Raw genomic sequence first — 16899 nt, forward strand, 5'->3', positions numbered from 1 at the left:
CAGTTGTCCTAACAAGGGCAAGTGACACGTGTAGATTTCATTTCACCAAATCTAGCTACGCTAGGAGCAAGTAAGCACTAAGTTTGTAAAGGTGAACAGAAATGCTGATTTATGATGCTTTACCACAAGTCACTCCAGTTGGTAATTCTGCTCTCTGAGCATGATAGATTTGTTCCTGTTCATGCATGTGTATCAAAACACTGGGTTAAAACAACCTGTCCTTTTTCAGCTTGGCTTGCCTATATTCCCACTGCATTTTCCTACATACCTTGCTTTCCTTCTGCCCCTGTCTATGTGACACGATCGATGCTGTGCTATCTGCCTTTGGGGAAGTCTCATTGGCAGCTTGGGAGCTACTCCTTTGTGGAAGGTTATCTCTTAGCAATGCAGGATGAGTCCACAGGCTTCCTGAATACCCTTTCTTCCTCTGCTTCTGGTCACAACTACAAGCCTTTTGGTCTTCAGTGGTTCAGACTGTGCTCATGTTTTTCTTGTCTTGTCTCTTACAGGGAAAAGTCATTGGAGATGCAAAACTGCTAATGAGTTGTGGTTGCAGAAAAGGGAAAACTGCTCAAGTGAAAGACTTGGATCAGGTCAGTTAATATGTACCTTAATGGGTAGAAATAAAAAAAAAAAAGTTTTAATATCTCGCTGATTTGAACCGTACCGTTGCGTGTCAGGGTTCCTGGACACAGAGTCCTTGGCATGACTGACAATCATGTTGACATAAATGTTTTTGTATTTGTTACTTGTAGAAAAACCCTCAAGCTAGGCCAGGGATTCATTGCACTAGGAGCTGTTAATGCCCTAGCCTGACTTATTCCCATCTGGTTTATTTATTCATGAATTCTGTTTCTTTATAAAAACCCACTCCAGGCAATGTCTTTCTTAAAGAATATATCATGCCGTTGCTAGCTAAGTGCACACAACCTTTCGTCTTGTACTGTATGGCTGGAGAGGCAATATTTACAGAGAAACAAGGCATTCATTGAGTGCTTTTTTTCTGACGACACCATCGAGGAACATTTTTTATTGAGGTTCCTCATGACAGATATATTAAAACTTGTTCAAAAACTAATAGCCAGGTTTCAATACTCTTTACTTAGAATGAATGTCCGTTATTCAAATTATTATGGTCAAACTCATGTAAGTTGGTCTACTTGTAGGGTTCTATAACTGCAAGAGATGTGGATAACCAACTGGTTGTCTATCCCTACATGTTATCATTTTGCAGTCATTTAGATCAGCTAAGTTTGTCCCTGTCAAAATTTCCAGTTATTGTGGTCTTCCAGCTTTGTAGCTAAAGAGAAATTTTGATAGAGATCATTCCTTCCAAAGATGAAAAAAAAAAATAATTATTTGAGTGGGAATATTTTTTCAATTCTGGGTCATCCAATGTTAAATGTGGTAGACTGAAGCAATTGTTCTCAAATATCAAATAACTTTGCTCTCTAATGTACCTTGTGAACAACCTGTGACCAGATATAGATCTGAAGCAGATTCACATAGTATTCACAAAGCTCCAGGAACTCTCCATAATTTACTAATGTGAAGAGATGAATTCTCCAGAGGAAAAATCTTTTTCATTTGCAGTGTGCATGTTAATCAACCCTAATAATTAACGGTGTCTATGAGCCTTGTTTTGTTAATGTCTGAGGAGATCTGAGAACATATCTATCTATCCTGCGGTGGGCTCTGTTGTAAGGAGTGTTGGTCACACTTATAAATGCTTTATAGGATTAGGTCTTTCATTGATACTGGCTTTTTTTTTTCTTTAATTATTATTTTCAAAATAACAAATTCTTTGTCATGATCTGTACTGTAAGTTCACCATCAAGACAAGGATTCATATTTCTTTTTTTTAAAGATTAACTTCCCATTCTTTCAAATACAAGCTTAATTTTCTTGTGTTGAGTTTCTAACATATCAGGAGAAAATTAATTTAGAAATGAAACACCTTTGCCAATGTTAGTCTTTTGTATGTTGATGTACTTTGGCTGAATCACTCTTGATTTACATTGGGACTAGAACAGGAACAGACCATTTGTAGAAGAGACTAAAAATTAAATGCGAACATCTTGATTGCAGAGGAGTTTTACAAAAAAACAATCTCTTAACAAACCCTGGGTTTCGAACCTAAACTCATTGATGAAAATACTTTAATTATACGGCAGGCGGTAGTTTTGGGAGGGAAAAAAATCCTATTCTCTTTTACATTTTCTAGGACAGTGTTAAATTATTCTTTTTCATTCAGTTTCTTTCTGAAATGTAATTTTTCTAGTCTAGTGGTGACATTGACGGTCTCACTAAATATTTTTTGCTTTACCAGCATAAACTATTGGACAAGTGCTTGCCCCAGAGGCTGTGAAGCTCATTCCTTGTGCCCCTGGCAGGGTCCCATCAGTATATCGGGGACAGGAGGTGTTTGGGAAGGAAACTAGTACAGGAGGGTGGGTGGCAGCATGGAACATGTGTATCTGAATGCAGGACCTCAGCTCAGCTTATAAATCCTGTGGGCCTTGTAGATAAACACAGACTTCTATGGTGACATCAGCTGGGAACTGCAAACACTTGCCAACGATTGTAGGCTAATCCTTCAGGACACTAATGGTCAGAAAACCGAGGAAGCTTTATTTTAGGAACAGCTTGTTTCACTTTATGAAGGGGAAAAGCACTACACTGGACATAGTCTTGCTTGCTGAGCTTTACCCCCTCCTCCCAGTTCCTGCCCTGTCAATGATTTTGAAGATTTACCTTCATAATTGTTGTCAGGGGCTTTTTCTTTCTTGTTTTTTGGTCTTTCTGTGTTTTCCTCTGATGCCTCTGTAAAGTTGCATGAAAATACAACTTAGTTTCATTTTCCTGACATTACACATAAATAGGTATTTGTTTTTTAAATCATAAACTATTTAAATGTTTGGAACTCAGCAGCTACATTTTGACTGAATTTTGGGAAAGGTGATACTTTGCTAAGATTTGAAGGTTTTTTTTTCGTTCTTTCAAGTCAATTTGGAAACTTGCAAAAGGTCCCAGACACACTGTTCCGCCAGTGAAAATCCCCAAATGAACCAAGTTGTTATGCCATTGTTGAGGATTTAATTCACTGGCATTTCTCCAGTGTGGCTCTAGAAGAGAAGGCACCTTAGTCTCCAAGACCTGAGCTCTTCTTCCTTGAGTCTGGCATCCAAATGCAGCTCTCTGCATGATATTTTCCGTGGTGCAAGTCATCAATGTGTAGATCCCACTGTCAAGGGCAGAAGTCCACATAGGCTCACGTGGGGCTGGGATTTCAAAACAGTCACAAAAAACTCAACTTTCATGCTGGGTTTGCACCAGAATAGGAGAGGGACTGGTGGTTTATGTTGCGTGGTGTCTCAGTCCAAATAAAACCTTACAAGACGAGGCAGAAGACTAAACAGTGTAATATAAATCCCACAGAAGCATTGAAAATATTGAAGGAAATACACCTGAGTGCACTGAAGAACTAGAGTCCCATCCTCCATGGATGTTCTCGATGAAGTTTTGGGTCAGTGAAGCAGGGTGACTCAGAGGAGTCCCAAAATAGGGCTATCTCTTGGCAGCAGAAGCCTTGTGTCCTTGGCTGCCACTGGCATCATTGCCAGTTGTTTGCGTGCTTTGTGGGAATGAAATTCACCCATGCTCCAAGGCCCAGAACAGAATCTCTGTACCACAAACATCCTACCATAATTGCAAGGTTCATATATGTTCTTCAGAGTGGTTATTAGTTTCCCAGTAATTTGTGCCTCCCCATAAATTATTATACTGTTGCTTATTGTTTGAGGTGCATTGTTGCATAAGAATGTCAATCCTGGGCTAGGATTTCCTTGTGCTAAGTAGTATATTAACATAAAGCTGGAAAGGTGGTTCCTAGGGAGTGATTTCATTTGTGTACTTTCTGAGGAAAGAAAAATGTCATTTAAAAACAGAGGAAAAATGTGTGGGTGAACAAATAATATGCATATTAGAGGTATGCATAAAGTTGAGAATCATAAGTAGTGGAACACTTCATATGCTTGACACATGCAGCTCTGCCTTCTCAGAGTATAGTTTTATTTGTTTTCAGCTGCTTTGTCCAAAAGGTAGATGGGTCATCAATGTTTAACTGATCCTACCCGTTGATAGTTTTGTTTTTTTCACTTTGCATAACTTTTCTAGCTCAAGTGTTTTTCAGAAGTCAGATCCTCCTATCCTTCCATGTGTTTGGTTTTGGTTTTAATATGACAAATGTATGCCTTCTCTGGAAATGGTATCCATGCTGCAGAGTAATTATTTAGTGAAAGGTGGATCCAGTTCATGTTGGCAAGGATCAGATTAATCATTATTAATCATGACCCCTCTGACAGTAACCTCATCCCTTGCCTAAGTGCTGCTCTTTATTAAGAAGTAATAGCTATTAGGGGATGGCTGGGCCACTGCTCTCATTGCACTGGCACAGGGCTCAAGAATTCTGGCAGAAAGTAGAGGAATTCGGTTCAAAATTAAAAATAGGCACACATGGTCCATGTTCCAGAAATGAAGTAGGCAGCTTCCCTTGTGGGCTTCTTCAGCCTTACCCGAGTGTCCTCCTTTCCCCTGAAGCCTCTTGAGAGTTTACCTCTTTCAAGAGGTTGAATTCAGTGTTGAGAAAGAAATAATCTCTCTGATGCTTTTTATTTGTGTGCTTTATTTTCTCTTTTAAACTTAAGTAGATCCTGGTGTAACCTAGTGCACATGCAGCCCTTGCAAAGATAAGATTTTAAGCTCTGTCGTAGTGGTTGTAGCAAGTTTCAATAACTGACAAGACTGCAGATGACCTCAGCTCTCTAGGACTCCAGTTGTACTAAGTAAACAAACCAGCCACCTTTTTCGAGGTTTTCTGGATTACATTGTGCTACTGAGGCGAGGTGTGTAGTACTGCTCACCTCATGCACAAAGTTACAAGGAGTTCAGCTTCTCTTTCCAGGCCACTGGACTCGGGTATGCATATATATATATTTATATATATATGTGGATGGGTATCTATCTCCTTGCTACTTGTGTCACCAGAGATCTCCTGTGAGTAGAAAGCACTTTAATTCATGATTATTCTCTTTTTTTTCCTAGCACTGCAGTTTCTTTTCAAGAATGTGAGGCAATACTATCAATGGTTGTCATTATTTCAGCAAAAGCACAATGTCTTAAGTTTTGGGTTGAGACCTATCTCCCCACCCCCGCAAAGTCCACCTTAATTACTTTTTAACATGTTTTCATCTGGGATAAAACCCTTTAGAAGAAAGTAAAGGAAAGAGAAATGTCTTTTGTCTTCATCTAGCCCTTCAATACCTGGAGGGTAGCAGTAGAAACTTGGAGCAAACCTGCCACACTCTTTTGATCTCTATCAAAGCTGTTGTGGGAGTAACATTGTTTAATGGTTGAAGGAATTTATTGAAGAATAAAAGTACCAATGAAGACAAAGGGCACAATACAAATTATCTGGTAAACCGCTGTCAAATTTTACGTGCTCATGGCTACTGGTGATTTCCTGTCTTAAAAAAACAGAGGGGAGTTTGGAAGAGAGGAGAGTAAAAGGTATATAAATAAAACCATTTCTTTAAATAGCTAACTGGCCTGGCCTGAACTGTGTTGGATCTAGGTTCCTCTGGCAGCTGGTGCTGCAATATCTGTTGAAGGTATAGCAGAGGGCTGACACCAAGTTTCGCAGAATATGTCTTGGCTTCACTGGCTCTCCTTTGCATTCTTCCACTTGTCAGCAAGAAATGCACTGAAGCACGAAATGAGGGAGTGCAAAGGCTCCCACACTCCATCTGAACAAGCCTGGATCATACCTGCACAGTTAATATTTCTGTCCATTAAAAGAAATAAGCATAATAAAAATAAATGAAAACATTGGCTAACTTGGAAATACATGAATGGAAGAAAGCAAAAGGAGAAAACTATGGGATGACAGTATGCTGTCCACTACCTACTCCTCCAAATTGATGGCAGAGTTTTAATCTCTGCTTGAAAAATCATTGAATTCTGCACAGGTTATAAAATCTAAACCAAGAATTAAATACAAAGAGAGTGGGTCTAGATGTCTGAGGTGTTGGGGCAGTAAAGCAAGCTTAAAAATATTTTGTTTGTCGAATGAAGTAGACTAGGTGATCACACAAGGAACATGGGACCATAGGAAATGGTTGTAGATCATCCAGTCCTTTGAGATATTAGGCACCTGTTACATAGAGCACCACTGATAAACATGTCCCTTTTGACACTGATACTTATTAAAAGCAAACCTTGTAACTCTATCATTATGTTTATTCTATGAATTCATCTTTTACATTCCAAAAAAACTCATGGGTATAATATTTTTTGTCTTGTTCCTGCTGCCAGATCATAGTATTTCCCCTCTGTCCCCACTTCCATGATATGAATGTTGGTCTCAGCAAGGTGGACCATCTTTGCTTTTCTATTCACTCACTGCAATTTTCTTGCTGCTGATGGAGCTGTAGCGGGGGGAAAGTTTCCATCTGGTGAACCAAAATGCTGTGGAAAATTTAATCTAAGAAAATTTGTTTAAAAAACTGGAAGTCTCTTCCTCTTGATATGTAATTGGGGAAAAGACCTATTTGAATGAGGCTTTCACCAGACAGATTTTCTCTGGACTTCCCAAATTCAGAGAGCAGCTGTGCTTTGCTGGCTGCTGAATCTTATACTAAGCATCTGTGTTCCTGGTGTTTGGGAAGTTTTTTTTGGTTTCACTCATCTGTTATGTGGAATTGAAGTAGTTGTGAAATGGAAGTTGGGTGGATAAGCTCCCGTTCTCTGGATTTATGTAAATTTTGGAGGGATAGTATGAAAGAAATTTCCTAAATGTAAGCCTCCAAACAAAACAGAATGAGGTTATGGGTGTCCTTTGCAAGTCCAACCACAACAGGCTTGCATTGTAGCAGGTCACACCTCCCTTTAAACAGTGACGTTGGTAAACTGACGTTCCTAATGACTTTTATAATCACATGTTTTCTTTTCTCATTCATTTTGTGAATAATTTCATTCTTACTTCAAGAGATTCCCACCTTGTGGTTCCCACTATAGTTCATATTCATTACAAACCAGGTTAGGCTTCCTGTAAAGTGTAGCATAATCCAGACTGAAGTTCAATAGAGCCTACCCTTTCTACAGGAAGACGGTGATCAAAAAACTCATCCTGCCTTCTTTAGCAGAAAAGGCTTCAGAAATGGCAGTCAACAAATTGTTGGGGGGTTTTTTGTTTGGTTTTGTTTTCCTTTTGAGGTCATTCTGAATGCACGCTCTAACACAGCAACCTGCTGTTCAAAATGTAAAACTTACTTAGGGCTCAGAACCTTTACTAGTAAGTGATGATCCCATGGCACTTGCCCTCCTGAGTGGGAACATACAAGTTTTTGCAATGATGTTTTGTCCAGTCTGTCATTCAGGAAATGTATTCTGCCAGCTTAACTTGACCTGGTGCCTTCAGTGGGACACATTATTCTTCATTTCCTGCCCTAAATTACTGTGAACTGCTACCTTGCATTGATGGGTCCTTTGTTCCACCTCAGAGGTAGGTTTATTTTGGTGGTGGATGAAGGGAAGCTGTATGGTTTTGAAAAGCAATTTGAGAGCTCTCTGAATGGAAAGTGCTTCACACATGAAAAAATTAGTGTTATCAGTTGTCATCATCAGCCTCAAATCCTGAATTTGAAAGGGTCATTTATACTCCTCAAAGGCAAACATGCAGCAGCATGCTAAAATAGAACTAAAGCAGCCAAAGAAAATGCTGTCTCATGCCATTTCTGCTGCTAAAATCCCAGGGAGCATTAATAACTATTTTGTTTTTTTCACTGATCTCTCTACATGAGTGGAGATGGAAAGACTGCACTGCTGAGCCACTCCAGGTGGTCCCCAAGCCCTCTGTGTCGGCAGCTTACCTGCTGCAAGAATATTCAGCCAGTGCAAGGTCAGCATGCAGAGGAGAAGGCATAGGTGAAGATTTGGGTTTGCCCATTGATTATGATATAATAAGGACCATCTTTCCCCATTGGTCTCTGGCACTCTGGCTTTATTTGCTGCCTTACCCACTCTGCCTTATTCCCATTTCCCCTTAGCAGTTGTCAGTGTGTGAGGACATCATGGCAGGGTCAATATCAGTCAACCACCTTTTGGATGACAGATGCCTCGTGAATCCCATCTACTCTGAGTTTCACGCAAACTGAACGGCCTGCTCAGAGCTGCTGAGAACTGTGAGGTGCAAGGGAAGTGCAAAGGCTCTGTGGAAGGTGGCAGATGGAGAGCAGGACGTCCTTGTTGGTTGGAGTGTTGTGCTTGCAACTTTGTGGAGCACTTCACGCCTATCTTGGCGAGGGTGCAAAATGCTCCCCAAGCAGAATCGTGGCAGTTTGCACCCTCAATTCATTCCCATTGTATTACAGTTGATGGCAAGACGAGATGAAATTCAGCTTCTAAATCTCAGCAGGTCATCTGTCTGGAACTGTACCCAATATGGTTGTTCTGCATGCAGCAAATATTCAGTCATTACATTGGTTATTCATGGAAAACATATTCAGCTGAATTTTCCAGCAGCTCAGGCAATGACTTTTCCTGACTTTCTCGTGGGAGCCTGTTCTGATGTTATGTTATTCATGCTGACAAGAACACTTTTGCATTGCTCTGTTTAAACCATCTTTTGTGCCTTATATCTTTTTGCTGTTTGTTATATCCCACTTCATGAGTTTCTTGTTTGTGCATACAAGTCTGGTTTGGCCAGGGATAGTTGCAGCCTAAGATGCATGTGGAGTTTGGGTTTAATGTTTCCTTATATAGGTCAAAATCAGTTTTTAAAACATTACCTCCTGGAAATCACTCAAAAGCTCTGTCAAATAAAACTGTAACAAACATTGTCTTTTAGAAGAAAAAGAAATCCTCTGCATAGGGGAGAAATCCTACAAGCTATAGTTTGAAAGTCTTTAAAGCAGGTAGGAAAAAAGTGGTTCAGTGTCTGTGGAGTCAGCTCACCCTTCAGAGATGCTGGTTCAGTGCCTCAGTCTGCTGCAGATTTCCTACACAACCAGACATGTAATTTATTTCCCATAAGACTTCAGGTCTCTCTATAAAGTAGTGAAAGCAGCACAAATATCCAGTGTATTTGGATATTAGTGTGGTGTAGACCATGCCTGTGGTAGGTTAACACTGGTTTGAGATATAACATGGGTCCAGCTACATACAAGAGAAGAAGGTTTTATTCTTTTTTTAATGTAATATCTTAAAAACAATGAAACAAAAAATCTGATCTAAAGTAGGAAAAAAAAAAAACTAAAAAGTTGTATGATGCAGAACCAAATCCTCTCTGCAACTGGTTCCAGCTTGGAGAATGTATTCACAGCTATTCACAACCAGACAACATAACCTTAACTAGCACAACATTACTAAGGCACTGCTTTAATGAGGTCATTCCGCTGTGGCTCATGGGCACATTTGAAGTGTCATCAATTTAGTCTACAACTGGAGGCTTTTAAGTGCAAAACCATCTTTGCAACTGCATCTGTTGTTCAGAAATGATTGAATATTAATGGCTTTTCTTTTGCTGAGAAAAAATATAGAGAGGAAAATTAAAAGCCACAGGAAACCTCACTGTCCTTCCCCAGGTAGTGAAATTCATTTTTGGAGGGCAGCAGGATCAACCTAGCAGCTGAATGTTGGTGTAGGTGACAGGGAGATCGACTTTCATTCTCCAACCTAATCTGTTCTACAAACTTCATGTTATTTCAGCTTTGTTTTGATTATTAGCCTTATCTCTTCAAGGATGTGAGTTATCTGACAGAGTACTAATTCAAGTTTGGTGTTGGAACAGGTTAGACTCTACCTGCACAACTTCAAGACTCAGTGAATAGGGAAAGCTATGAGGGATGAGGCCCTGTGGTTTTTCCTACCAAAGATGCCCATCATGCTAGAGTACATGAAGGATCTGGAGGTGAGAGAGAGACATCTTGGCTTCACCAAGGGCAAGTGCTGCCTGACCAACCTAATGGTTTTGTATGATGAGGTAACCACATCAGTGGGCACAAGAAAAGCAATGGATGTAATCTGTCTGGACTTACATAAAGCCTTTGACATGGTCCCCCACAACATCCTTCTCTCTAAACTGGAGGGATGTATTTGATGGCTGGACTGTTCAGTGGATAAGGAATTGGTTGGATGGTCATGTTCAGAGAGCAGCAGTCAACAGCTCAATGTCCAGATGGAGACCTGTGACAAGCAACGTCCCTCAGGGGTCCACACTGGGACCAGTGTTATTTAATATCTTTATCAGTGATATAGACAGTGAGATTGAGTGCACCCTCAGCAAGTTTGCAGATGACACCAAGCCGAGTGATGCAGTTTTCACACCGGAAGGACAGGATGTCATCCAGAAAGACCAGGACAAGCTGGAAAAGGGGGCCTGTGTGAACCTCAGAAGGTTCAACAAGGCTAAATGCAAGGTCCTGTACTTGGGCCGGGGGAATCCATGGCTTCAATACAGGATGGGGGTGGGGATGAGGGTGTGTGTGACATGATTGAGAGCAGCCCTGCAGAGAAGGACTTTGGGTGCTGATTGGTGAGAAGCTCGGCAAGAGCTATCAATGAGCTCTCACAGCCCAGAAGGACCATTGTATCCTGGGCTGCATCAAAAGAAGTGTGGCCAGCAGGTTGAAAGAGGTGATTTTATGCTTCTGCTTCTTTCTCATGAGACCCCACCGGGAGTCCAGTGTCCAGTTCTGGAATCTCCAGCATAAGAAGGATGGGTTCAGAGGAGGTTTACAAAGATTATCTGAAGGCTGGAGCACCTCTGCTATAAGGACAGGCTGAAAGAGCTGGGGTTATTCAGCTTGGAGAAGAGAAGGCTCTGGAAAGACCTTATAGCGGCCTTCCAGTACCTGCAGGGAGCCTACAAGAAAGCTGTGGAGAGAATTTTTACAAAGGCCTGCAGTGATAGGACAAGGGGGAATAGCTTTGAATTGGAAGGGGGAAGATTTAGATTAGACCTTAGGAAGAAATGAGGGCAGGGAGGCCCTGGCCTAGGTTGCTCAGAGAAGTTGTGGCAGCCTCATCCCTGGAGGTGTTCAAGTCCAGGTTGGATGGGGCTTTGAGCAACTTGATCCCATGGGAGGTGTCCTTGACCATGGCAGGGGAGTTGGAACTGGATGATCTTTAAGGTACCTTCCAACCCAAACCATTCTATGATTCTAATTAGGTAGTTGACGTCAAACTCTTTAAAAAGAGCTCAAATATTTTGCAACTGAGTGGGAAATGTGATCACCTTACCCTGAACTGGGGTCAGAAATGATGATAAAATTAACTTTCTCAACCCTATGTCCTTCTCAGCTGCCTAGTCTTTTACCTTGCCATATTGTAGGCATGGAAAAACACATGTTGATAAGGTGGCACAGTAGATTCCATTTGGATATAGATACTTGGGTTGTCTATAATGCTATAGGCCAAGACCTAGGTAAATATCCAGAGGTTGCCTGAGTATGAACATAAAGAGGAAACTCTGTGTTTTCTGATGCTGCAAGTTGGAACTGTTCTTTTTGCAGGACACTTCTGTGGTTTGACTTTAGGTAATTGACTAATGTGTGTTGAGGCATCCATACTTGCCTCCACTGAATGTCTCAAAAACAAGGGCTTTAAGTTGAACCACAACTATCTTCATGTCAATAGAAATATCTCTCCCAGCATCCCCCCTAGAGGTCAGCGGTTATACTTAGAAAACAAGGGAATGATTCCTGATGTATAACAGCCTGCAAAAGCTTTTATATTCTCTTTTTATCATTATCAAATCACTCTGAAGAGGCTGCAAGGTGAAGAAACTCTCAAGCTTCATTTTCAAGAAGCAGCTAGGATGAAGATAGGACATTTCAAAATCAATACGGAAGCTTGTATTCCAAAGAGCAAATGGGAGAACCATTATAAGCTGCTTTACTTCTCATCTCTAATTCCCCATATTCATAACTTAAGCCCTGTCATTTGGATTTATCCTCTGTGGCCTGCAGTGACACCGGGCAAAGCCCTTCTTTTTATTTCTGTGGCCAAAAAAAAATATCAACACTGCAGGGTAGGATCATATCCCCATAGAGGTTTAGGGCTTAAATATTTCATGTTTGGTACCAGATTTTACTTCTACCCCTCCCATTTGTCCCTCTCCTCTCTCCTCTGCTGTTAAACGTCAATCATCTGCTTTCCTACGGGCTAGGATACAAACAGTGTAATCCCAGAGAGAAAGGATATTGATACAGCCAATCCTGCACATGACTGTTTTTCTGTCCTCTGAGTTGCCATCACTAAATCTAATGATAGGCTTTTGCTGATGGGAGTGTTTCAGCTAGACTGGAGAAAGTAATAGTGACAGTAATCTAAGAGCTCAGCTTTCCCATTGTTGGGTGATCTGTTGAATCTCTATCCACTTCTCCCGTTTTAGGTGACTTTCTAAACTTCTGTTTACTTTATTACTTCTTAGTTTGTTTTATCTTGGTGCTTATAGCATCATAAATGCAATTTCCTCACCAGAAATACTTTTAATTATGACCTGGAAATTAACCTTAGACCTGAGTCAGCCAACCCAATTGAACTACTCATAACACATAGCTGATAGGTGTTGAATTAGGTAATGACTTTACAATTAGGAAGCCTTCATGTATAGGCTACTTTCTTGAGAAAATACTAAAAGCTTAAATGTTGTTTCGTTAAGTGGCCTTCAAAAAAGAGGGGGTTTTTTGCCCGGAGTTTTTTCGCGGGGGGGGTTGGAAGTCAGGAATGTGTTTAGAGGAGGTAGTGTTACTCACCTCTAGAAAAATCCCATAACAGCTCAGAGAAACTGATGAACAATGGTTGACTTCTGGCAAGTCCAGGCAGTGACAGCTTGTTCCAGGAGCACCGTCTCCCTGCTCCTGTGCTGACTGAACGAGGCCTGAGATCACATGATATTCTGCTGGCAAGTTTGGGAATGAACTTTGGTGGGAACCCAGCACTTTCTCTCATCTGCTAAGCCATAATTAAACCCCACTACTACTTTTTCTAACTCCCCTCTGGACTTTGAATTGCACTGCAGTGAACATAGCGCACATGAGTAAGAGCTTAAAGTCTTGTTCACTTGGGTGGTCCCATTAAAATGAACAGGTTTGCTGCCTTGGCCGCAGACCCATTCCAAACATTGCTGCTATTTTTCTTACCCCAGCAACTCTCACCTGTTTCTTTTTTTCCTTCTTCTTATATTTTTTTTTTCCATGGCCAATCTAGTAATATGTATTTTAACAAGTTAACTTTGGAACCAAAACATTAACTGCATAGGAGGCAGCTTTTCTGAAGGTTCATAAAATATGTATTGGGGCTGGGAATATAAAATGATCCCATTTTGTAGCAGACAAAATGTATAAAGTGCTGAGTGAAAACTGAGAGGGGCTCAACTTAAACCTTTGAAAATTGCTGCCAGTTCCAATGTGCTGTATTTATTTTGACTTGGAAGGCTCAATCTGGTCCAGATGAGGTCATTTGGTTGGAGCACACGTGTCCACGCAGAGCTGGAAGAGAGGGAAGACTGCAGGGTCCTTCAGCTTTGAGGTGTTGAGCTGCCAGGGAGCAGCAGTAGGAGCAGGGCAGGCAGCCCATCTATGTGTTGATCCTGGCATCAGGGCATAACGCTAGGGTGGAGGTGTTGTAATGTTTAAGTTGATTTCTTTAAAGGCAGGAAGAACAGTGCAGCTTTTGTATCCTTGGCTGTTTGCTGGGCAGTGTAAGTGGAGGCAAAGCTTGATGTGCTCTAAGGATCTGGGGCAGTGTATTTATGTAGGGGTGTCTGTAGGTTACTCTTCATGTAACTTCATGCAGTAGAAATTCTATTACTTTGTTTGCAAGTCCCTATCTTTCAGCTTGTAGTCTTTAGTCCTCTTAATGTCTGATACCTGCTCAGCACCATTTTACTTTCTCCCTACCCCTACTTCTGCATCTTCCTCTCATCTGTAAGATTAATACCTTGATCATATGTCTGTATGAAATTTCACTTTTCTCTCCTGGAGCTCCTTCTCTGTGACTCACTGGTCCATTGCAGCAGGTAGGAAAGGCTGCTGTGGCCTCTCTAAGCAGCCCTATCCTCCCCACTCCCCACCTCCCTGCCAGCAGACTGTTTGCCAACACTTTGCACGAGGAAGCTGCCTCTATAAAAATAAACTGTGCTGAAATCTGAGATACGCCAACCTCACACTTCATTATTGGTAATGGCAACCTATTTGATTTCCATTTGCAAACAGTAGCCTGCATATGTTCCTCACCATGAATCCCTTTCCCCTGTGCTGTTTTCTGTGCAAATTCAGGTTCCCTGTGCCTGGTGTTTAGTCTGCTTTGTGGTTTGCTTTCTCTGAGCCACAAACACCCCTGCTCCACAATTAAGGTATGGAAAAAGCCTGTTAAATCACTGGCTTGATTGCCTGGTTACTCACCGCCTACACAAGGTTGCCATCTCCAGCGGGCTTGAGCCTCTTCTCCCACCCTTTCACCTCTATATGATTTTTTTTTTCTTGCAATTGTTTTTTCTTGCTGATTTACACAAGAGGAAGCCAGGAGAGATAGACGTGTATTTCCTTTTCTTATCCCCAGCGTACACTGCCACCTGGGCATTTCTTGGGGACAGGTGGCCGTGCAGACACCATACCCCCACACCTCCAATGCTGCCTGGCTGTTATGCTATAAACCTGGGCTGAGGTTTTAGGATTTTCCAGAAGATATCTCTATTAAGGAAAAAAAAAGGAAAATAGTGAAGGGGGAGAAGATAAACCAAGCTTTATCTCAGCAGGATGAATGCTGCATTGCTCCACTCAAAGCCTGTCTGAGCTGCGGGTCCATTTCTCCATCACATGCAGGGATGGGGCTCCCAGTTGGGTCCTACAAGAGGGGCCCTCAGGAGGTCTCAAGAAGGGGGGATGCACCCAAGGCCCAAGGAAGAGGTACTGGTATTGACTTTCAGTCGATTTACTGGAGCAATTGAGTTTGTCAGTGAAATTCGAGATGGGCTCAATCAGCTGTCACACTGAGACACTCCTTGTCACTACTGTCAATAGCTTCGAGTTTCTGATCCTTTCTCAGATTAGCTCTGTGCCAGAACATCAAATGAAAACCTGTTTGGGGCATGGGGAGGGGAGAAACTCCAAGCAGTTACCTAGGAATCAGTTTACAGACTTCAAAGTGCTGTCAGGTTTATTCTGATGGCCCATAGCAATGCGCGGGGAGCAGGAGTGCCTCTGGAGTGTAATTTAGACTGTCCTCTTCAGCCTCACAGTTGCTCACAGAGTGCGAGGCAGAGATGGGAAAAGAATAGAGGCATCTCTCCCAGTGAACCCAATGGCATGCAAATGGCCTGCCTCCCCTGGAAGAGCTGTACTTTAGCTGGATGTAATAAGTAGCTTTTCTTATCTTACCTTTCTTCCTGAAGGACTCTTCTACATTTCTCACAGCACTGAAATGAAGCTTTTTTTTTTTTTCTGATAGAGCTAGGTCACTAAAAAGCATCACCCCCAACAATAGGACAGGAGAGAAAAGAAGGGGGGCAGATTTGTTATGCAGAAATGACAAAGGGAAGGCTGAATGGGGGTGCCCAGCCAGCCCATCTGAGCAGTTTTTGGCAGTGCTGAGCCTCAAGTGCGCTTTTCTTTTTTTTATACATATACCAAAGCAAGAACTTCGTGGCCCATTAAGTTCTTCCAAGACCTTTTACTTAAAGTTTAACTGGTTGGATCTGAGACAGCCTTTATCAAGAATGTTTCCATCATGGAGGATGCCAATATGAGTGTCTTTATTTATAGGAAGAATATTCTATCAGGAAACTCTTTTTTTTTTCCTTTTTTAACTTCAAGGATTTGAGAAATCTCTTTTCTCTCTTCGAGCTGAAACAGCTTATGGCAAGGTGAACTCACCCATTTACACAAAAGCCAAGAGGGTAATGATAATCCTATTAGAAAAATAATCTACAACCAAAAATAATAATAAGTAGGGGTGGAGAGGGAATCCTTTTGAGGCAAACTCAGAGTAATTCCTGTAAATTTACTAATTTCTTCTCAGGGTTGATAAGTTAAATACTTTGCTATCAATACATGAATTACAAAGGCTGATATTTTCATTACAATTTAACTTTCAAACAAAAAAAAAAAAAGAAAGGGAAAAGCCACATTCAAACATTGTTGCTGGAGAAATGTGTCCTTTAGAGCATGCTCCTGTTTTTTGATGAACACTTTCTCAAAGAGGGAGGCAGCGTCTGTAAAGATGACTACACTGCACAGCACTTATCTAGATTTTTTTTCCTTGAATGCAATTTTAAGATTTCTAATTTTTTCCTGTTATCCAGTTCCATTAGTATTTTGCTTTTGTCCTGATAATATCAAAATGTTTGTCTCTCCCTCTCTCAAGATCACCACTATCCTTACCAAGTAACTGCAACTTTATTTCACTGCTTAATATAATATTGAAGCAACTCCCTTTCCAGAGCAAATCATACCTTCCTTCCTTCTCAGTTCTTCAAACAGAACCACCCCAACCCAGTTCAAAGGACTATATAAGTAATCTTTAATATCAGAGGCAACTGTATTTGCTTCTCATGGTGGCATGAATGTGAAAGCATTATGGAGAAGTATGAGAAAAACAACGGAAAGGTTAAAAAAACCACATTCCCCATATAGAGTATTTCAAAGCAAATGCTGGATACATACCTTTCATTGACCTTTTCTTTAGATTAGTGGTCGAGGCAGCTGCTGTGCTTGTATTACACATTCCAGTGCAAGGACTGACTTGTGAGCAAGGTAGGTGTGTGCGTGCATGTGTGCACGAGTGTGTTTGTTATTCAACCTGTCAGCCAAAGGTCTTCATTGCTGGTTTTAGCTCTTT

At 41.3% G+C, this 16899-nt stretch overlaps 1 protein-coding gene across 3 annotated transcripts in view; it reads left to right on the plus strand.

Moving 5' to 3' along the window:
* SETBP1 (SET binding protein 1) overlaps positions 1-16899 on the plus strand; it is a 262079-nt gene that overhangs the window by 49144 nt on the left and 196036 nt on the right. For 2 of the 3 annotated variants that reach the window (XM_069880365.1, XM_069880364.1), the window contains exon 3: positions 510-593. The exons of the other annotated variant lie outside the window; for it this stretch is intronic. In XM_069880365.1, coding sequence (XP_069736466.1) covers positions 510-593 — 84 coding nt within the window. The remainder of the gene's footprint in view (positions 1-509; positions 594-16899) is intronic. 3 annotated transcript variants of the gene reach the window in all.

This window comes from Phaenicophaeus curvirostris, chromosome Z (assembly GCF_032191515.1).
Source record: "Phaenicophaeus curvirostris isolate KB17595 chromosome Z, BPBGC_Pcur_1.0, whole genome shotgun sequence".
Classification (NCBI taxonomy): Eukaryota; Metazoa; Chordata; class Aves; order Cuculiformes; family Cuculidae; genus Phaenicophaeus; species Phaenicophaeus curvirostris.